Source organism: Salmo salar, chromosome ssa07 (genome assembly GCF_905237065.1).
Source record: "Salmo salar chromosome ssa07, Ssal_v3.1, whole genome shotgun sequence".
NCBI classification, from domain to species: Eukaryota; Metazoa; Chordata; class Actinopteri; order Salmoniformes; family Salmonidae; genus Salmo; species Salmo salar.
Window position 1 is genome coordinate 13,526,588 of NC_059448.1, and position 23,261 is coordinate 13,549,848.

At 42.8% G+C, this 23,261-nt stretch overlaps 1 protein-coding gene across 5 annotated transcripts in view; it reads left to right on the forward strand.

Moving 5' to 3' along the window:
- The first annotated feature begins 3,444 nt into the window (after positions 1–3,444).
- The window catches only part of LOC106608563 (RAS guanyl-releasing protein 2), a 52,321-nt gene continuing 32,504 nt past the window's right edge, over positions 3,445–23,261 (forward strand). The window contains exons 1-2 of one of the 5 annotated variants that reach the window (XM_045721568.1): positions 3,445–3,878; positions 17,261–17,425. Coding sequence is in view for 1 of the 5 variants with exons in the window: in XM_045721564.1 (XP_045577520.1) it covers positions 13,825–13,928 (104 nt within the window). In the remaining 4 variants the exon portion in view is untranslated. Of the gene's footprint in view, positions 3,879–13,768; positions 13,929–15,851; positions 16,934–17,260; positions 17,426–18,820; positions 18,842–23,261 lie in introns of those variants that run through there. The other 4 variants (XM_045721569.1, XM_045721566.1, XM_045721564.1 and 1 more) reach the window with 4 other exon arrangements.

Here is a 23,261-nt window from a genome sequence, read left to right on the forward strand (position 1 = left end):
AGGACCTTAATGTGCTTCTTCTTGAGCCACTCCTTTGTTGCCTTGGCCGTGTGTTTTGGGTCATTGTCATGCTGGAATACCCATCCACCACCCATTTTCAATGCCCTGGCTGAGGGAAGGAGGTTCTCACCCAATATTTGACAGTACATGGTCCCGTCAAATGATGCGGTGAAGTTGTCCTGTCCCCTTAGCAGAAAAACACCCCCAAAACATAATGTTTCCACCTCCATGTTTGATGGTGGAGATGGTGTTCTTGGGGTCATAGGCAGCATTCCTCCTCCTCCAAACACGGCGAGTTGAGTTGATGCCAAAGAGCTCCATTTTGGTCTCATTTGACCACAACACTTTCACCAGTTGTCCTCTGAATCATTCAGATGTTCATTGGCAAGCTTCAGACGGGCATGTATATGTATTCTTGAGCAGGGGGACATTGCGGGCGCTGCAGGATTTCAGTCCTTCACGGCGTAGTGTGTTACCAATTGTTTTCTTGGTGACTATGGTCCCAGCTGCCTTGAGATCATTGACAAGATCCTCCCGTGTAGTTCTGGGCTGATTCCTCACCGTTCTCATGCTCATTGCAACTCCACGAGGTGAGTTCTTGCATGGAGCCCCAGACCGAGGGATATTGACAGTTCTTTTGTGTTTCTTCCATTTGCGAATAATCGCACCAAATGTTGTCACCTTCTCACCAAGCTGCTTGGCGATGGTCTTGTAGCCCATTCCAGCCTTGTGTTGGTCTACAATCTTGTCCCTGACATCCTTGGAGAGCTCTTTGATCTTGGCCATGGTGGAGAGTTTTGAATCTGATTGATTGATTGCTTCTGTGGACAGGTGTCTTTTATACAGGTAACAAGCTGCGGTTAGGGCACACCCTTTAAGAGTGTGCTCCTAATCTCAGCTCATTACCTGTATAAAAGACACCTGGGAGCCAGAAATCTTTCTGATTGAGAGGGGGTCAAATACTTATTTCCCTCATTACAATGCAAATCAATTTATAACATTTTTGACATGCGTTTTTCTCTATATTTTTGTTGTTATTCTGTCTCTCACTGATCAAATAAACGTACAATTAAAATTATAGACCGATAATTTCTTTGCCAGTAGGCAAACGTACAAAATCAGCAGGGGATCAAATACTTTTTCCCCCCACTGTAGGTGGGGATAAGGTTACTAGGCAACAGGATATATACAGTACCAGTCAAAAGTTTGGACACACCTACTCATTCAATGGTTTTTATTTCATTTAAAAAAATGTTATACATTGTAGAATAATAGTGAAGACATCAAAACTATGAAATAACACATATGGAGTCTTGTAGTAACCAAAAAAGTGTTAAACAAATCAAAATATAAATTATATTTGAGATTCTTCAAATAGCCACCCTTTGCTTTGATGACAGCTTTGCACACTCTTGGCATTCTCTCAAACAGGTTCATGAGGTAGTCACCGGGAATGCATTTCAATTAATAAATTAAAAGTTAATTTGTGGAATTTCTTTCCTTCTTAATGCGTTTTAGCCAATCAGTTGTGTTGTGACAAGGTAGGGATGATATACAGAAGGTAGCCCTATTTGGTATTTGGTAAGACATGAAGGTCAGTCAATATGGAATATTTCTAGAACTTTGAAAGTTTCTTCAAGTGCAGTCGCAAAAACCATCGCTATGCTGAAACTGGCTCTCATGAGGACCGCCACAGAAATGGAAGACCCAGAGTTACCTTTGTTGCAGAGGATAAGTTCATTAGTTACCAGCCTCAGAAATTGCAGCCCAAATAAATGCTTCAAAGAGTTCAAGTAACAGACATCTCAACATCAACTGTTCAGAGGAGACTGTGTGAATCAGGCCTTCATGGTCAAATTGCTGCAAATAAACCACTACTAAAGGATACCAATAATAAGAAGAGATTTGCTTGGGCCGAGAAACACGAGCAATGGACATTAGATCTGTGTAAATTTGTCCTTTGGTCTAGAGTCCAATTTTGAGATTTTTGGTTCCAACCGCCGTGTCTTTGTGAAACGCAGAGTAGGTAAACGGATGATCTCCGCATGTATATTTCCCATCGTAAAGCATGGAGGAGGTGGTGTTATGGTGTGGGGTGCTGTGCTGGTAACACTGTCTGTAATTTATTTAGAATTTAAGGCACACTTAACCAGCATGGCTACCACAGCATTCTGCAGCGATACACCATCCCATCTGATTTGTGCTTAGTGGGACTATCATTTGTTTTTCAACAGGACAATGACCCAAAACACACCTCCAGGTTGTGTAAGGTCTATTTGACCAAGAAGGAGAGTGATGGTGCTGCATCAGATGACCTGGCCTCCACAATCACCCGACCTTAACCTAATGGAGATGGTTTGGGATGAGTTGGACCACAGAGTGAAGGAATAGCACCCAACAAGTGCTCTGCATATGTGGGAACTCCTTCAAGACTGTTGGAAAAACATTCCTCATGAAGCTGGTTGAGAGAATGCCAAGAGTGTGCAAAGCTGTCATGAAGGCAAACGGTGGCTACTTTGAAGGATCTAAAATATATTTTGATTTGTTTTTGGTTAGTACATGATTCCATATGTGTTATTTCATAGTGTTGATGTCTTCACTACTATTCTACAATGTAGAAATATAGTAAAAATAAAGACAAAAACTTGAATGAGTAGGTGTGTCCAAACATTTGACTGGTACTGTGTATATATATATATGTATGTATATATATATTTAGCTAAACAGGTGGGGCTCAAAACTTACTCCTAAAACTGTTACTTGCGACAAGTGAATAGCTGGCTTTTAGCGTGGTGCTGACCGGTAACAAGCTTGTGTCAAATTCGATTCGAAAGTCGAACATGCATGAGATGGCCTGCACAAGAAAGATGAAACAGCATGAGCAAACACTGAGTTGAAGGACGGGTCTCCACTGTCTATATGTACTGTTTAAAACATATTTATTTTTGATCTGATTTTCTTCTTGCACAATGTCACACCTGTCCTTTGCTCGCTTGACCACATTTATTCTCTCACAACTCAGTGTCTGCTCATGCAGATGTTTCATCTTGCTTGTACAGGCAATCTCATGCGAGTTTCACTTTTTAATCGAATTTGACACTTTACTGAAGCTTCTTACCAGTAAGCACCACGCTAAATACTTGGCTCAAGTGGCAATCTGAGGAGTCAGTTTCACATATCACCATTTGCTACACATATGGATGCAACATTTCGGGAATGTTTTCAAGGTATCCTGGTTGGAGTATTCAGGATCCCTTCTCATTCCCTCATAATTCTGTAAAACCTCCATCCGAGATTTCGGGAAAAACAGGGATTGTTTTTAAAAGTTCCAATAATTTTGCAAGGCTAGTCATGCACATATCCAGTTTTTTGTTATTGCCGGTGGGGTGCTATGATGAGGCATCGCCAATAGGCGGGACTTTGAGACAGTGGATTGAGCTAAACCATAGCATTGTGAACCACATAGCAGAGCACACGTGAGTTAGTACGGCTCTAGCGATCAACAGAAATGAGGGTAGCCTAAGCGGCAACAGGCATTTATTTTAACTTGGTGCTAAGTGCAGGCGGTAGTAAGTTGCACGGGCAGAAATGTGCATTTGGGACCTGTAGCATCAACTCCAACGGATCTCTTATCTGAAACTTATGACTTCATTTTCCGAATAATTTTCAGCGTTTTTTTCCAAGGACTTGCAAGTGCTTGCATGGGCTTTATCGTTTGGTTTAGGGGCTACCAAAAAGGCTATACCCTATCAGTTAGATCATCGGAACAGCCAGCCTACAAGGTCTGGTAATTTGTTTATGAAAGGTATCCTGGCACACAGTCTGACATTATTGACTGGACAGACATTTCGTGTGATGGGACTCTCCAAACTCTGAAGGTAAGACATCTATCTCTAGTCCACAGCAGAGTGCAGGGGTATACACCTGCGATGTAATGCATGACCCGCGTTATTTTATTACCTTTACACATGACTGATTTCTCGTGGTTTGGACGGCTCTTGGCATCACTCAACTCACTTTTCTCTTTACCTCATAAGGCAAGCTTGTGGAGGGTTATTTGAAAAGAGGCAAGCTGTGACGCAAGTTATATTTGAATAGTGTTTTCTTTTCCAATGGCTCTTTCAATGATCCCCAATTTGCGCAATGATTGGATATGATTTACGGGCAATCGCGCAAGAGAGGGTTAATCATGTAAACTCATGCAGTGGGTATGTACTGTGCTTCATACATCATAACCACACACATTTCCCCATGAAATCAAATTATCAGTGAACAGTAGGCAGTGGCGCGTTATTGCATTCTCTAGCAAACCGCACCTTTGTGGTTTTCACAGTAGACGAGTACCAGGGTGAGCGTATTCTCACGCCTATTGGATGAAATAGATAGGCTATATTTGTGTATGAGACAGACAGGGTTATCACGTTAAGACTGCCATAGATAATGTTACCACAGCTGTTTAGTCTGGGCTGGCTATTCTACCCTCTTTGTAATTAGGGAGGTACAATAGCAGCTATAGACCTCATTACATCATTGTTCAACACGGAGCAACTCACTGTATGGCTATTTATCTATACTGAACAAAAATATAAACACAACATGCAACAATTTAAAAGATTTTGCTGAGTCACAGTTCATATAAGGAAATCCGTCAATTGAAATGAATTAGGCCCTAATTAGGCCCTAATCTATGGATTTCACATACTGGGCAGGGGCGCATCCATGGGTGGGCATGGGAAGGCATAGGCCCACCCACTTGGGAGCCAGGCCGACCCACTGGGGTACCAGGCTCAGCCAATCAGAATTAGTATGAATAATATATATGTAAAAAAAAAATCAGTTTGTCTGTGATGTGTACGCCGACGAACTTAAAACTTTCCACCTTCTCCACTACTGTCCCGTCGATGTAGATAGGGGGCTGCTCCCTCTGCTGTTTCCTGAAGTCCACGATCATCTCCTTTGTTTTGTTGACATTGATTGAGAGGTTATTTTCCTGACACCACACTCCAAAGGCCCTCACCTCCTCCCTGTAAGCCGTCTCGTCGTTGTTGGTAATCAAGCCTACTACTGTAGCGTCGTCTGCAAATTTGATGATTGAGTTGGAGGCGTGCATGGCCACGCAGTCATGGGTGAACAGGGAGTACAGGAGAGGGCTGAGAACGCACCCTTGTGGGGCCTCAGTGTTGAGGATCAGCGGGGTGGAGATGTTGTTTCCTAACCTCACCACCTGGAGGCGTCCCGTCAAAGTCCAGGACCCAGTTGCACAGGGCGGGTCGAGACCCAGGGTACAGGGTACAAGGGCAATAATAGCTACACAGCACACGTGCACTAACTATTAGGTCTAATGTTATTCATAAGCGCTTTGGAGTGCTGCTACCCACCACTGATTACAGCATATAAATCTCTATACACAGTGATATGAATCAGCTATGAGCATTGGGTTACATTCCAGTCTGTGCACCATGCTATGTGTGGCTCCGCAGGTCAAACCCAGGCTTACTTTGTTTGGGTATCAGTCCACCGGCCTCATTAGTGGGTTTTGACCAGAGCGACGCCTCATCTTGACAAGGCTTCGCTCCAACGCTTAATTCCGCCGCGTCTCCAACGCTGCGCTTGAAATATGCATAAAGTTCAACCTTTTCTACCGCTCCACTAGTAGGGTCCTCGCCGCTCACCTTCCCACAATCCCCTGCACATTTTCTCTGTGTGCCCTTGTTGAAAATGAATGGGGGTGGAACTTCTGCTGAATTCACTGTTGGAGAAAACCCCTACATTACTCTGTGTGTGTGGGAGCGCAGACAGGGCCGTGGGCGGCTTGACTCCACCGGCTCTGTCAGGCACTTTCCTCCAACTGTCCACGGAGCAGCGGGGATTAGGACAGGGCCTGGTGTTCTGGATGTTTTTTTTTGGTCTGCAGCCTCACTGATTTGACCTGCTAGGATGTTTTCTGTCAGACTTAAAGCTGCAATATGTAACTTTTTGAGCAACCAAATCCACATAAAAATGTGAGTTATAAATCTGTCATTCTCATTGAATGCAAGTCTAAGTAGCGGTAGATCTGTTCTATGTGCACAATTTCTATGCTTCCCGTTCTTAAGTTTCATGTTGGCGTCTTTTACTTTCAGTTTTGTACACCAGCTTCAAAAAGCTGAAAATACAATACTTTTGGTTATGGAAAAGATATTTCACAGCGGTTAGATGTTACAATTATTCTCTACACTATACTTGCTTGTTTTGTCACAAACTGAAATTCGGCGAACTATTAGAATTGTAACAACCAAAGCCTTTAAGGCTTTGACTTGTAAGTCTGTCTGTCTGGGGGTTTTCAATAAAGCTTCTGACAAAGAACATTACAGCAATACAGTGGGATGATGGGAGATATACACTACATGGCCAAACGTATGTGGACACCTGCTCGTCGAACATCTCATTCCAAAATCATGGGCATTAATATGGAGTTGGTCCCTCTTTGCTGCTATAACAGCTTCCACTCTTCTGGGAAGGCTTCCTACTAGATGTTGGAAAATTGCTGCAGGGACTTGCTTCCATTCAGCCAAAAGAGCATTATTGAGGTTGGCCACTGATGTTGGGTGAATATGCCTGGCTCGCTGTCGGCGTTCCAATTAATCTCAAAGGTGTTCGATGGGGTTGAGGTCAGGGCTCTGTGCAGGCCAGTCAAGTTCTTCCAGACTGATCTCGACCAGTGGTGGAAAAAGTACCCAATTGTCATACTTGAGTAAATGTATAGATACCGTAATAGAAAGTTACTCTAGTAAAAGTGAAAGTCAGCCAGTAAAATACTACTTGAGTAAAAGTATTTGGTTTTAAATATACTTAAATATCAAAAGTAAATGTAATTGCTCAAATATACTTAAGTATCAAAAGTAAAAGTATAAATCCTTATATTAATCAAATCAAAATGTATTTGCCACATGCACCGACTAAAAGAGGTGTAGACCTTACCGTGAAATGCTTACTTACAAACCCTTAACCAACAATGCAGTTTTAAGAAAAGTAAAGTTAAGAAAATATTTACTAAAGTAACAGAATCCAATAACGAGGCTACAGTATATACAGGGCGTACAGGTGCCGAGTCAATGTCTTGGGGAACAGGTCAGATGAGGTAATTGAGGTAATATGTACATGTAGGTAGGGGTAAAGGGGCAGACTGTTTTTAAAATGTATGAATAGCCAGGGGCACACTCCAACACTCAGACATTATTTACAAAAGATGCATTTGTGTTTAGTGAGTTTGCCAGAGGCAGTAGGGATCACCACGTGTTCTCTTGATAATTGCACGAATTTGACTATTTTCCTGTCCTGCTAAGCATTCAAAATGTAACGAGTACTTTTGGTTGACAGGGAAAATGTATGGTGTAAAAAGTACAATATTTTCTTTAGGAATGTAGTGAAGTAAAAGTTGTCCAAAATATAAATAGTAAAGTACAGATACACCAACCGAGGAAAGACGATCTTTACGCGCTACACGCTTCGGCACTCGGCGGTCCCGTTCTGTGAGCTTGTGGGGCAGCTCTAGCAGGGCAGAAATTTGACGAACTGACTTGTTGGAAAAGTGGCATCCTATGACGGTGCCACGTTGAAAGTCGCTGAGCTCTTCAGTAAGGTCATTCCACTGCCAATGTTTGTCTATGGAGATTGCATGGCTGTGTGCTCGATTTTTATACACCTGTCAGCAGCGGTTGTGGCTGAAATAGCCGGATCCTCTAATTTGAAGGGGTGTCCACATACCATGTAGTGTATATGTACAGGTCTTCTAAAGTCAAACCTTATCAGCTTGTTTTGGCGAGATTCTGTTCAAGTTGCATGACGAGCTGAGTGTTTATGTTGTTGATTAACTGCTGCAATTATTTTAATATTGGGTAACATGCTTCTTACTCTGCTCTTTTTGCGAATCCGTTTCTGATTGAGAGAATTGCGCCATCATGTAAAATATGTTTTTATCCATCCACTGTCCTTGCATCCATCCACTGTCCTCCCTTTAGCCACCGCACATAGTATGCAGCACTTTCAATACAAACGCCATTGCACAATCAAATCAGACAATTAGTCAAAATCAAAACAACCAATTTCTTAGTTGATTGATCCATGTGCCATTTACTTTATATTATGCCTTCTTCTTGCGCTATGTTCCTTCAAAGGCCCACTGAGAGAAGTGTTTGAACCCTGGTTCTCCTGCATGCTGCCAGATCGTTATCCCTCTGAGCTGAAGCCAGCGCATTAGCTCAGGAGTTAACGCAAGTCTTTAGATCTCAGGCAAGGTTACTCATTGGCTCATTCACCAATTGCCTACCCTGTATCTATTCCCCAGGTCGTTGCTGTAAATGAGAATGTGTTCTCAGTCAATTTACCGGAACCAATAAAATACTTAATGGGGTGGGTAAATCCATCAAAAGAACCTCCGTTACATGTGGCGTGATAGAACCTACAAGTCATTTGTTTGGTGATCCACACCTCAGCAGCATGAACAAAAGGAATTCACAAGGGTGGGTGTGATGGATAGTTAGGAAATAGATCTCTCCCCGTATATACAGTAACTCACCTCCTCTCTCCTCTTTCTGCGGGCACATTGCCTCTCCCAAAGCCTCCTAGAGCAGCCAGCGACCTCTCTGACTTGCGTCAACGCCGCCATGCCCCAGTGCCTTGTTAGGCAAACTGGCCTTAATTGGATTCTTTGTAAAGGGCTAATTTATGCCAAAGGACTGAGATCTGGTTAGAGGAGGAGGGGGGGGGGGGGAGGGAGAAGGAAAGTGGTGGTGGGGGGTGGTGGTAGAGAGGGATTTAGGAGTGGAGGAGAGTGAGAAAGAGAAGGATGGAAGAAGGAAGTACAGAAGCTGATCAGTAGAAAGACAGAGGAAGTAAAATCAATCTCAGGAGAGCAAAATAAACCAACAAAGAAAGTAATTACAGGGAAGCAGCTAACCAGAGGCATGCAGTCACATCACTGGGGTACGCTTCACTGCCTCCTCTCCTACTCTCTCCCTCCTCTCGTTCTCTTTCACTTTTTCTTTCTTTCCCTCCCTTCCTCCATCTCCTACTTTCTCTACCTCTATTTCTCTCCCTCATTCGTTCATCTCTCTCTCTCGCCTTCACTCCCCCACACGTTCCTGAGAGGAGCCAGAGAGGACCTGGGCAATTTCATCCTGTCAGTGCTCCTTTCACCTTAAAGGGCAAAAGCAGCCAGGTGATACATAGTCAATGAGGTGGCTGGGAGAACAAATGGAAAGACAATGGGTGACCACACAGGAGTATCTGCCCTGTTGAGTAGTAAAAGCAGAGTATTGATGCTTATTCTGACTAGAGTGCACTGTCTACATCCAGTATCTGCAACAGGTGTGAAAGTATACGCTTCACTTGTTTAAACTAATTTACCATACTCCTGCAATAGAGCGTGTGTTCGTACATTTCATTATTCCTGTTTTGACCTCAGTTTATGTCTGTGTCCACAAAAATCCACACAGAGACCCTTCTATTGCTCAGTGTTTATCTAATAGCTAGATACAAATGTGGACTTTTCAGAGTTATCTTCATTCCTATCATGCCCCAAGTCCCCATCTTGCACACAGCCATAGCAGAGATGGAAGAGCAAGCAAGACACCCTACTCTGAGGTTTTTTTCTGGTTCAATGAAAGTCAATGAACTAAGTAGACCAGACCCAGCTGCTATTGCGTTGGTGTCTATGGGAGACCCACCCCATTAAGTAGACCGGAACTCTGTAGTGCCTTGCGGTCGGAGCCCGAGCAGTTCCCATACCAGGCAGTGATGCAACCAGTCAGGATGCTCTCGATGGTGCAACTGTAGAACCTTTTGAGGATCTAATGACCCATGCAAAATCTTTTCAGTCTCCTGAGGGGGAATAGGTTTTGTTGTGCCCTTTTCACGACTGTCTTGGTGTGCTCGGACCATGGTAGTTTGTTGGTGATGTGGACACCAAGGAAGCTCTCAACCTGCTCCACAACAGCCCCGTCGATGAGAAAGGGGGCGTGCTCGGTTCTATTTTTCCTGTAGTTAACAATCATCTCCTTTGTCTTGATCACATTGAGAGAGGTTGTTGTCCTGGCACCACACGGCCAGGTCTCTGACCTCCTCCCTCAAGACCGTCGTTGATCAGGCCTACCACTGTTGTGTCATCAGCAAATTTAATGATGGTGTTGGAGTCGTGCCTGGCCAGTCAGTCATGAGTGAACAGTGAGTACAGGAGGGGACTGAGCACACACCCCTGAGGTGCCCCTGTGTTGAGGATCAGCGTGGCGGATGTGTTGTTACCACCTACCCTTACCACCTGGGGGCGGCCTGTCAGGAAGTCCAGGATCCAGTTGCAGAGGGAGGTGTTTAGTCCCAGGGTCCTTAGCTTATTGATGAGCTTTGAGGGCACTATGGTGTTGAACGCTGAGCTGTAGTCAATTAATAGCATTCTCACATAGGCGTTCCTTTTGTCCAGGTGGGAAAGGGCAGTGTGGAGTGCAATAGAGATTGCATCATCTGTGGATCTGTTGGGGCGGTATGCACATTAGGGTGGGTCTAGTGTTTCTGGGATAATGGTGTTGATGTGAGCCATTACCAGCCTTTCAAAGCACTTCATTTCATGGCTACAGACGTGAGTGCTACGTGTTGGTAGTCATTTAGGCAGTTTACCTTAGTGTTCTTGGGCACAGGGACTATGGTGGTCTGCTTAAAACATGTTGGTATTACAGACTCGGACAGGGAGAGGTTGAAAATGTCAGTGAAGACACTTGCCAGTTGGTCAGCGCATGCTCGCAGTACACGTCCTGGTAATCCGTCTGGCCCTGCGGCCTTCAGATCGGCTGCGGAGAGCGTGATCACACAGTCTTCTGGAACAGCTGGTGCTCTCATGCATGTTTCAGTGTTATTAGTTTAGCTCGTCTGGTAGGCTCGTGTCACTGGGCAGCTCTCGGCTGTGCTTCCCTTTGTAGTCTGTAATGGTTTGCAAGCCCTGCCACATCCGACGCGTGTCAGAGCCGGTGTAGTACCACTCGATCTTAGTCCTGTATTGATGCTTTGCCTGTTTGATGGTCCGTCGGAGGGCATAGCGGGATTTCTTATAAGCTTCCGGGTTAGAGTCCCGTTCCTTGAAAAGCGGAAGCTCTAGCCTTTAGCTCAGTGAGGGTGCTGCTTGCAATCCATGGCTTCTGGTTGGGGTATGTACTAGAGGTCGGCCGATTATGATTTTTCAACACGGATACCGATTATTGGAGGACCAAAGAAAGCTGATACCAATTAATCGGACTAATTCTCAGAATGCAGCCCGACCTTGGGCCCCTCTTTCTCCTCTTCACACAGATCACGGGGAGGGGGGCCTATTCCCGAGGAAGCAGTATATTCTTTGCGTCGGGCTCGTCAGATTCATGGACTCTGCTAGTTCGTGGTGAGTAATCACAGTCCTGAGAGACGGTAGCGGCAACATTGTGTACAAAATAAGTAAAAGATTAAGATCCAAACAACGCAAATAAACAAACAAAAAAACACAATCGGCTGGGGGCATGTAAAACGTCTGCCTTCTCTGGCGCCATCTAGAGAAAACGCAGTATGTGTGGTTGGCTTTTAAACAAGACTAAAGAAAAGGGAGGTATGTGACTTTAATACTAGACATTACTCGTTGTTACTTGAGAATGTCAATGGAACTGATTCATAGTTCTGACTGCGTTCAAATAGTAATTGTCTTCGTACAAATAACTTTATCTGCGCTTGATTGAGCTTGCCCAGGGGAGCAAATGGAACCAACGGAGTAGTCCCAAAAGTGCAAACCCTCAATCAAAAAACCGTATTTGAAAGCAAATTAATATTATTTAATCCCAGGTCTGTACTGGCGTTTTGAGTGAGGATATTTTGAGGATGTCCTCCTGGGATAGTCAAAGCTTATCTCGGTCTATAATGCATGTATCATATTGGCTATAGTGGACCTGGTGCTGTTCGTCATCTGCCCGCGGGGTAAAAAAATTGTCCCATATTTGCATTGTGGGGAGTTTAATGATAGCTGGCTGAGAGACGGTTAGCCTGCCTCAGGGACCACGACAGTCCATCAATAACAGGTAGCAAATTCTGAAACTCTCAATTCAGCACTGCGGGGAGTTAGAGACAGAAGAGAGGAATGATGAAGGGGGGGGAGAGAGAGAAATTAAAGAAAAACAAAAGTGTCTTGGCATAGTGCCTTGTGGGTAGTTACCGTAACCAGGCCGAGGCGAGTCATTTCTCAGTTGATCTGTCACTCTCGTCTTGCTCTGGGTGCGTGTGTTCTCATCTCACACATCTTTCAGCATAGAAATAGGAGTACCGAATCAAATTTTATTGGTCACATACACATGTTTAGCGGATGTTATTGCAGGTGTAGCGAAATTCTTGTGTTTCTAGCTCCGACAGTGCAGTAATATCTAAGAAGTAATATCTAACAATTTAACAACAATACACACACATCTAAAATAATGGAATTAAGAATATATATATTTTTATTTTTATTTTTTATATTTGGACGAGCAATGTCGGCGCAGTACAGATTAAAATAGGGTAGAATGGAATAGAATACAGTATATACATATGAGATGAGTAATGCAAAATATGTTAACATTATAGGGTGTGTGTGTGTGAGGAGATAACGCTAAGTGAGAGAATGTGTTAACCGTACTGTCTTTTTACTTGGTGATTTCAATGAGGAGTATGAAGAAGAGATATCAATATCAGCTAAACTCATTGTTCATGTAATCCTTGAGCAACTTATTCAAAATACAAACACACACACACACACACACACACACGTTTGTTTTACTGTTCTTGTGGGGACGAAACAATTGATTTCCATTCAAAATCCTTCTTTCCCTAACCCCGAACCCTAAACCCAAATTGAAACCCTAATTGTCACCTAACCCTAAAATAGCCTTTTTTCCTCGTGGGGACCAGTGAAAATGTTCCCTGTTTTACTATCCTTGTGAGGACTTCTGGTCCCCACAAGGATAGTAAAAACACCCACCCACAGACTTCCGGCATTTGTTATGTTACTTATGTAGCTAGTTGTCACATCTGGCAGAGGACAAAAGTTGAACAGGAAGCATCTGTATAAAGAAATGAAAACATACAGGCTTTCATACCACAATGCCTGCCATAATATACATGATTATATAGAAGACCTGCGTTCAAATACTATTTGAAATCATTTTAAATGCGTTGTCTGTGCATGATTGAGCTTGCCTGGCAAAATGTTCCTATGTATTTGAAAGATTTCAAATAGTATTTGAATCCAGGTCTGTTTTCTGCAGCTGTGTTCTGTCTACAGTGCATTTTACAATCAAGAAACAAAGTTCCTCTGAAGAAACTTCCCTCTTTTATTTCTGTATTCATAAGTATGACAGGGAGTATGTGTTGCTTTCCCCACACACACTTTAGGGATTGTTGTCACTAGTTTATGGGAGCGATCTCTGTTGTCTTCTACTCCCTTTTCCCATCATCTCTCCGTCTCCCACTCTGTTTCCCATGTCTTTCTTTCCTACACACTTTCCCTCCATTTCTCTTTCCATCTCTTGCTCCCTGTCTCTCACTCTCTCTCTCTCCCTCCCTCTGGCGATTCTCATCACTAATCTCTGTTAGCAGCAGTAACCTAACCTCCCTCTGTACCATGCCTGTCCCAGAGATACCACAGCCCCGGGCAGGATGTGTGGCCCTTCCTGATCCTCGTACTCGACACTCAAAATAGAAACTAGCTTTCAGAAGGTGCCTATATAGAAGTCTATATCTGTCATGCAACAACAGCCCCTCCCCTGCACCACTTCCTGGACTTGAACCCCAGTGGGTGCTGGGTAGATGGCGATCATATATTTCTCCCAACGCCAACCACTGTTACAGGCTCAGATACCTTTACATCTTCCGAAATGGATTAGGGTTGAGGCAGCCTGTTGCAATTCAAGGTAATGTGTGCATTTCTTTAAAATACCTATTCAGATTGGGGAAAGGGTCACCAATCAGAGCCTGGGGTGGAGTGAGCGGGTGAGCGGGGTCTGGTACATATAGAATACTCATTAGTCTGAATTAAGGAATGCATCCTTCCTCTGGTTCCTTTACAGTGGCGGCCCATGGCTATTATCACTGATGACATTAATCATGAGCCTTTTCCCGGAATGCTGGGGAGAATCTATTCTAGACCAATCAATGGCAGTATGTGTGGGAGGCATGGGCATATCACATCAGCCCTGGGGATTTACTGCTGACATTTGCATTGGCTCATCATGGGATTTTCAATACCATGATGGATGTCATTGATGGTGCAAGGAGGGTGTGTGTGCGTATGTGTGTGTGTGGTAGGGCAGGTGTCTCTGTGTGTGTGTGTGTGTGTGTGTGTGTGTGTGCATAAATCAGTGTGTCCGCCTCCGTGTGTATCACTGTGCATTCAAATTGCCATCGATAAAATGCAATTGTGTTCGTTGTCTGTAGCTTATGCCTGCCCATACCATAACCCCACAGCCACCATGGGGAACTCTCTTCACAACATTAACATCAGCAAACTGCTCGCCCACACAACGCCATACATGTGGTCTGCGGTTGTGAGGCCGGTTGGACGTACTGCAAAATACTTTAAAACAACGTTGGAGGTGGCTTATAGTAGAGAAATTAACATTACATTCTCTGGCAACAGCTCTAGCGAACATTCCTGCAAGTCAGAATGCCAATTCACGCTCCCTCAAAGCTTGAGACACCTGTGGCATTGTGTTGTGACAAAACTGCACATTTTAGAGTGACCTTTTATTGTCCCCAGCACAAGGTGCACCTGTGTAATGATTTTGCCGTTTAATCATCTTCTTGATATGCCACACCTGTCAGGTGGATGGATTATCTTGGCAAATGAGAAATGCTCACTAACAGGGATGTAAACACATTTGTTGACAAAATTTGAGAGAAAAAAGTTGTGTGTCTATGGAAAATGTATTTTATTTTTCAGCTCATGAAACATGGGACCAACTCTACATGTTGCATTTATATTTTTGTTCAGTGTAGATCTCAGGGCAGTGAAGGGGACATTTTGCGAATGGGAAGTTAAACCGGTGTCCTGACTCTCTGTGGTCATTAATAAATCCCATGGCACTTATTGTAAGAGTAGGGGTTGTAACCCTGGTGTCATGGCAAAACTCGCAACCTGGCCACCTAATCATCCCCCTAATTTTATATATCACTCCTCACCTCTCCAGCTGATGTGTGGTGAGTGTTCTGGAACAAAATGTCTGCTGTGCATTACCCAGGTGGGTGGTACACATTGCTAGGGGATGAGGTGACTTTCCCCCTACTATGTAAAGTGCTTTGTGTACCTCGTTGGTAGAAAAGTGCTATATAATCCCAATCAATTAAAATAATTATTATATCTAAGACAATACGACACCAATGTTGATGACAATCAACTTGAATTTAGGTACACTGCCCACCTCTCGCCATGATCCGTCTGGCCATTACCAAGAACCACTATACTGTATTTTTGAAAGGGTTGTTAGCATTAGGGTCGTCAGAAAATGTTTTGCCCAAACCTAGCTCAAATTCTAGACGACGGATTAAAACGAGGCTACAGCATCCATAAGGTGACTTAGTTCCATTTGGACTAAATAGGTTTGTAGGTTCAACAGTTTTGATTAAATTCACTATTTACTGCTCTCACATGTACATTTCTGCCCAATAAAATCCAATGATGTGCTACCTTTTTGTAGCATTTCTTACAATGCTAACATCTTTTCAGCCGAATCTCTGAGTTCTCAAACCGTTTATAACTTACTTGGTTGCTGTACAACAGTAGCAACTAGCTAGTAGAAGGCTAGCAGTTTCAGCTATCTAGCTTTCACCAGTTGGATTAGAAGCAGAAGGAAGCTAGCTAGGTATATTTTGCTATGGAAGGTTTAAGTAATCTGTGTAAACTGTTGACCTGGACACTTTCATGTAATCAGAGCACAAACAATTACGCTAGCGAATGTCCTTGGCAGCTAGAGCCAGTTAGATGCACCAAACTTAGACAACTTTGGGAGAACTGCCACGTGCTAATTTATAATACATGCACACACCAGAACAGACTTAAGCCCTTACTTTAATTCAGTATGCTCGCTCCTCTCTCAATGCAATTTTCTTCTTGTCTTTATAATCCAAATTTTCTCAGACTGATCAACAGTGTCAAGTTACTTTTCAATGTCCTCCCGAAAACCTGAAGTTGCAAGTAAAAAGTATCAGGGGTCCGAGTTGTACACGAAGCATCCACAACATCATAATGATCATTGCTTGCTTGCGTGACCTGTGTTCAGTCAAAAGAAAACGGAATGTTTGCCAATTTGGTTAACTGTTTTAGAAATATGTTTCTTTAACCAAGCAAGATAAATAAACGTTCAATCGACACTGAGTGAATGAACTAATTTTTTTTGGAGCAAATTACGTCAAGTTACGTCTTCACCAAGACTGTCCATTTAAATAGTGTCAAGTTGACATATCTATAACGTAACGGATAGCGTCAACGCCCTGGTATTTGAAGGTCCTGGGTTGTCCTACCGGAGGGGATATTTTGACCATTCTCCCACAGTTTCTGCTTATTTGAATGTATTAGGTGTCTCTTAAAAGAGCATTTGGGTTTGTTTGGCATGGTTGATTGACAAGGGACAGGGAGCGTGACGTGTACTAGTGCGTGTGTCTTGCTACTACGGAATAGAGAACGGTGAAGAGACCCACTCTCAAGGAAGACGTCGTTGCCCTCATCCGTCAGATGCACGCCATCCCTCCGGTACAAAGGCATGCGATAAGTTGTACAGGTTGTAAACGGTTCTACTTTTCAGGCACAACTTTCGGTCATTTTGAGAAGCTAAGAAATTTGTTAGGCCCACATGGAGCTGATTTAGGCTTATTCACACGCGCACACTATCAGTAGCACTTACGTATGTTCTGTTCCAAATCGGTGAGTACTCCCATCTGTTTTCATATTTCTACTGCATTTATAAATGCGGTAGTGGGTGCTCTTTCACTGGAGTCGGACAGCTGTGTACAACAACTGTGTACAACAACTTAGAACATTTGTGGCTAAAGGATTTAGACTACCTATCCAATGTCAAATGTGTAAATATGTATTCATAAAAAGTGTTATGTACTCGTCTAATAACTTTTCATTTTAAAGGTGTTTCTCAGCAGTTTGTCATTCGTCAGTGTTTGTATCAGGTGTTACCAAAATTGCTGTTGACGAACCACAGGATTATGCAGTGTTATCACACATCATTCTACTACTCAGCTGTTCATCGAGACCCCAGCTGTTCATCGAGACCCCAGCTGTTCATCGAGACCCCAGCTGTTCATCGAGACCCCAGCTGTTCATCGAGACCCCAGCTGTTCATCGAGACCCCAGCTGTTCATCGAGACCCCAGCTGTTCATCGAGACCTTGAGTAGTAGAATCAGGTGTGGTAGAACTGGGCTTGAACAAGAAATCCTGCATAACCCTGTAGCTCTTCAAGAGCAATTGTGGCCATCCCTGAATTGTATGTACAACATTTACTATATCTGATGAATGTACATTTGATTGTAAATTGTGTACTTTGTAATAACTCACTATTATTTACAGGTAATGTAGTACTAGGCCTTTCTTCAGTAAACTTTTTAAAGTAGATTTTCATGTAAATAATTGAGTACATGTCAATTATTTTGTGTCTTTTTCCAGGAGCTTTCTCTTGTCTTGTTAAAAGATATATCAGGGATTTTTCTTCTCCAGTTTACTCCATATTGGCTTAAATGGGTTTCTGTTTTTTTTTTTTTGCTTCCCACTTGAAAATCAGCTGTTAATATTAAACAAATACTAATAACTACATTATTTCTGTTACTTTTATTGCTGTGTTTTGCTGTATTATAATTTTGTTGTTCCGGTGTAAAAACCATAGAGATAAAACACCAAAAAACATGTTTTAAGTGAGCAGTAGGCATTAGTCTGAAACTGAAAAATAAAGGAAATTCACATGAGCACCACAATGCGTACTTTACCCATGCTTTGAAAATAAGGGGTTCTTAGCTTATGTCAGTATTACACCAATAAGCTAACGGTTACAGCTATCAGGAATGCAGACAGGCTCTATAGACCTCTATATCTCTGAGTGACTGAGTCGAACACAGCACTTCCTGTTATGTTGGGTACCTACTGACCAACAAAGATGTAATGAAATATATTTATTTTTAAATGACATGTATTGTTAAAATAAAAGTTTAAGGAAATACAGGCAGGCACCACATTACTACAAGACAAAACAGCTCACTCAATTTTTTTATTTTAATTTCAACTTCATTTAACCAGGTAGTCTAGTTGAGAACAAGTTCTCATTTACAACTGCGACCTGGCCAAGATAAAGCAAAGCACTGCAACACAAACAACAACAAAGAGTTACACATGGAATAAACAAACATGCAGTCAATAATACAATAGAGAAAGTCTATATACAGTGTGTGCAAATGAGGTAGGATAAGGGGGGTGAGGCAATAAATAGGCCATAGTGGTAAGATTATTACAGTATGGCAAATTAAACACTGGGGTGATAGATGTGCAGAAGATGAGCGTGCAAGTAGAGATACTAGGGTGCAGAGGAGCAAAACAAATAAAATAAATAACAGTATGGTGATGAGGTAGTTGGGTGGCGTATTTAGAGATGGACTATGTACAGGTGTAGTGATCTGTGAGCTGCTCTGACAGCTGGTGTTTAAAGTGAGGGAGATATGAGTCTCCAGCTTCAGTGATTTTTGCAGTTCGTTCCAGTCATTGGCAGCAGAGAACTGGAAGGAAACTTTGGGGGTGACCAGTGAAATATACCTGCTGTTAAGCCTGACGGTATTGTAAGTATAAAAGCAAAGCTTGCATATAATAAAACAATTTTTTTTAGTGGAATGGGGTAATGTCTTAGTGTGGGGGAGGGAAGAATGCAATATATGACCTTGTATGAGGAACACATCACGTTATTGTGGGAGCATGTGCTCTAAAGCCGTTTTCACATTGGCAGTTTTGAAGTGACTCAAATCCTATTTATTTGCATATCTGAATCAAATCTGTTCTTTTTCCTGCAGTCTGGCCAACCAAAAAGCACATGGAATCGGATTTTCAAGCGACGTTTCAAACCACATTCATAGGTGGTTTGAAGTCAGATACAAATCTGATTCCTGGCCATGTGACTTGTGTCTGAACGGTCAAATCTGATTTATTTGCCCTCAAGTGGTTTTTAGACTGTTATTTGGAATATCTTGTTGTATGCTAGCTATTCTGTTGACAGTTTGACATGAACTTGTGGTAGCTAACTAGCTTGTGAATTGTTTACAAACAAATGAGTGAATGTGCTAGAAAGCTACCCAGCTAGCTAGTTGACTGATGTGGCTATCTAGCTAGTTGACTGCTGTGGCTAGCTCGCTAGTTGACTGCTGTGGCTAGCTCGCTAGTTGACTGCTGTGGCTAGCTCGCTAGTTGACTGCTGTGGCTAGCTCGCTAGTTGACTGCTGTGGCTAGCTAGGTAGTTGACTGCTGTGGCCAAAAGGACTCATATTGAAAGTTGGATCATCTTATCCTTTGAGGGTTTAAAAGTGTTCTTACCCTATGATTTTGAACATTCAAATCAACTGGGAAACGTCCATGGATGATTAATGATTTGAGCATTAAGGCCTGCAGTGTGAACAAGGCTTTAGAGTATGAATTAGGCTGTTTGAGAAGGTTTGAATCCTAAGCAACTTGCATACACATGGTTTGAAGTACAATAGACCAACATAGCTAATGTAGTAGGTCAAAGCTGGTTGCTGGGAAACCTTGGTAGAGCATGGGTGAAGTAGGCATTGTAGTGCTCATGTGAATACCCTTTTTCAGCTTCAGACAAATGCCTACCTCTCACTTGTTTTTAATAGAGGTATGGGTCCCACTACTAGGCTGTGTGGCAGCAGCACCTCTGTCATCCTGATTTCACTGACTGATGGTTAAGGGCTTTGAGGTCTCTGTCTCACTCGCTCTCTCTCTCGCTCTCTCCCGCTCTGAGCCCCTGTGTATGTTTGTGTCTCAGACTGCTTGTGAAGCCTGTAATTGAGTGTGTCCACCCACCTCTCTGCAGCAGAATCAGTCAAGGGAAGAAGGCTTCTTTCTTTTGTGACACACACTTCGGCTGCAGTGCCATCATCCATTCCTATGCAAACCAGACACCAAAGATCACCCTTCTTGCTGGTGCAGGCTAGAGTCCAAACACACACACACACACACACACACACACACACACACACACACACACACACACACACACACACACACACACACACACAGAAACCCTCCATCTCTACCCACTATGCAGTGGAGACCTAATGCACATACTTACTTACTTGCCTCAGAGCTAATGTGAATTCCTGGGAACTGGAGGCAAAATATACAGATGTAGGATCTTAATCTGATCACCCTGTTGCAGGAGAGCTTTCCTGCAATGCAAAAAATGTAAAACTTGTAGTGTATTTGTGGTTTAAAAAGGCAAGCTGTGTTAAATGAAGATCTACATCTGTATGCTCTAACCTCATCTCCCCACTGTGCTTATTAAGAGTTCAGTTTGGCCTATTTTATCTCCTGACTGGTGACAAAAGTTGTATTTCACTGCCCCATAAATGTGACAACAGTGTGACCTCATTGAATGCACTCTTTCTCTCTAAGTTGTGTGTGTGTGTGTGTGTGTGTGTGTGTGTATGGGGAAGGTAGGCATGAGAATTTGTTGCCATCCTGCTGAGCAGTACCTAACTAAAATAGCATACTGAGAAAAAACAGAATGTGGAACTACAGGGTGAGATGATTGACATGCCTTGTATTCTTTCCCCTGTGTGCAAGTTAATGACTGCAATGCTATTCCAGGAAGTGATAAGATGTGGTTTTCCGGGTAAAAGGGGGTTATTGCAAGACTGACAGTTGTATCAGCTGCTTGTTGTCTGTGGGTTTTTATCAGTCACATCCCATTCGGTAAAAAATTACATTTCAAATACATGTATATTTATTACATCTTTGCTCAACTGCATGTAAAGCCTTTAAATGTATTCCAGATATGCATGTACATACATTTGCATCTTTGCTCAAATGCTTGGAAATGGTACAGAAATGCATGGCTATGACATCTAGTCTACAGGGTGGCCAAAGTGGTTCCTCATTTGGCTTCTTAAATTACTCTTTATGTATTGTTCAATGGGGATACTTTTTCTGGCCACCAAGTGTAGGTCTAGGTCTTGTGCTTCCAATGAATGGTATTATATGTTTTTACAGTGGATGGTTAGCGGTGTTATGGTGTGTTCGTAACCAAGTGGGAAGTGTATTTAAAATCTATTAAATATTTAAAAAAATAATACGTTATTTACCCAATTTTAAATGTTTCACATGTATCCACATTTTTTTAATCTAAAAATGTATTTTAAAGGTACTTTTTTTCTGTATGGGATGTTGTGTCCCTACGAATCTCAATGAGGTTCCCTGTGCGTACTGTAAAATACATATTTCTGAGTATTGGGTCATATTTATTTATGTTTTTTTATTTAACCTTTTATTTAACAAGGCAAGTCAGTTAAGAACAAATTCTTATTTACAATGAAGTCCTACCAAAAGGCAAAAAGCCTCCTGCAGGGACGGGGGCTGAGATTTAAAATAAAAATAAAAATATAGGACAAAACACACATCAAGACAAGAGAGACACCACACTACATAAAGAGAGACCTAAGACGACAACATAGCGAGGCAGAAATGCATGACAACAGAGCATGGTAGCAACACAACATGGTAGCAGCACAAAACATGGTACAAACATTATTGGGCACAGACAACAGCACAAAGGGCAAGAAGTTAGAGACAACAATACATCACGCAAAGCAGCCACAACTGTCAGTAAGAGTGTCCATGATTGAGTCTTTGAATGTCCAGTTTGAGTGTTTGTTGCAGCTCGTTCCAGACGCAAGCTGCAGCGGACTGAAAAGACGAGCGACCCAGGGATGTGTGTGCTTTGGGGACCTTTAACAGAATGTGACTGGCAGAACATGTGTTGTTTCCGGAGGATGAGGGCTGCAGTAAATATGTCAGACAGGGGGAAGTGAGGCCTAAGAGGGTTTTAAAAATAAGCATCAACCAGTGGGTCTTGCGGCGGGTATACAGAGATGACCAGTTTACAGAGGAGTATAGAGTGCAGTGATGTGTCCTATAAAGAGCATTGGTGGCAAATCTGATGGCCGAACGGTAAAGAACATCTAAATAAATGATGTCTCCGTAATCTAGCATGGGAAGGATGATCATCTGAATCAGGGTTATGTTGTCAGCTGGGGTGAAAGAGGAGCGATTTACGATAGAGGAACCAAGCCTAGATTTAACTTTAGCCTGCAGCTTTGATATGTGCTGAGAGAAGCCATACTCCCAAGTACTTGTATGAGTTGAGTTGACTACCTCAAGCTCTAAACCCTCAGAGGTAGTAATCACACCTGTGGGGAGAGGGGCATTCTTCTTACCAAACCACATTACCTTTGTTTTGGAGGTGTTCAGAACAAGGTTAAGGGTAAAGAAGGCTTGTTGGACACTAAGAAAGATTTGTTGTAGAGCATTTAACACAATATCTGGGGAGGGGCCAGCTGAGTATTAAGACTGTATCATCTGCATATAAATGGATGAGAGTGCTTCCTACTGCCTGAGCTATGTTGTTGATGTAAATTGAGAAGAGCGTGGGGCCTAGGATCGAGCCTTGGGATACTCCTTTGGTGACAGGCAGTGGCTGAGACAGCAGATTTTCTGACATTATACACTGCACTCTTTGAGAGAGGTAGTTAGCAAACCAGGCCAAAGACCCCTCAGAGACACCAATACTCCTTAGCCGGCCCACATCAAAAGCTTTGGCCAAGTCAATAAAAATAGCAGCACAATATTGCTTAGAATCAAGGGCAATGGTGACATTATTGAGGACCTTTTTAAGGTTGCAGTGACACATCCATAACCTGAGCAGAAACCAGATTGCATACCAGAGAGAATACTATAGACATCAAGAAAGCCAGTCAGTTGATTATTTACAAGTTTTTCCAACACTTTTGATAAACAGGGCAAAATAGAAATAGGTCTATAACAGTTAGGACCAGCTTGATCTCCCCCTTTAAATAAAGGACGAATAAAGGACGAACTGTGTCTGCCTTCCAGGCAATGGGAACCTCCCCAAAAAGGAGAGACAGGTTAAACAGGTCGGAGATAGGCTTGGCGATGATATGGGCAGCAACCTTAAAGAAGAAAGGG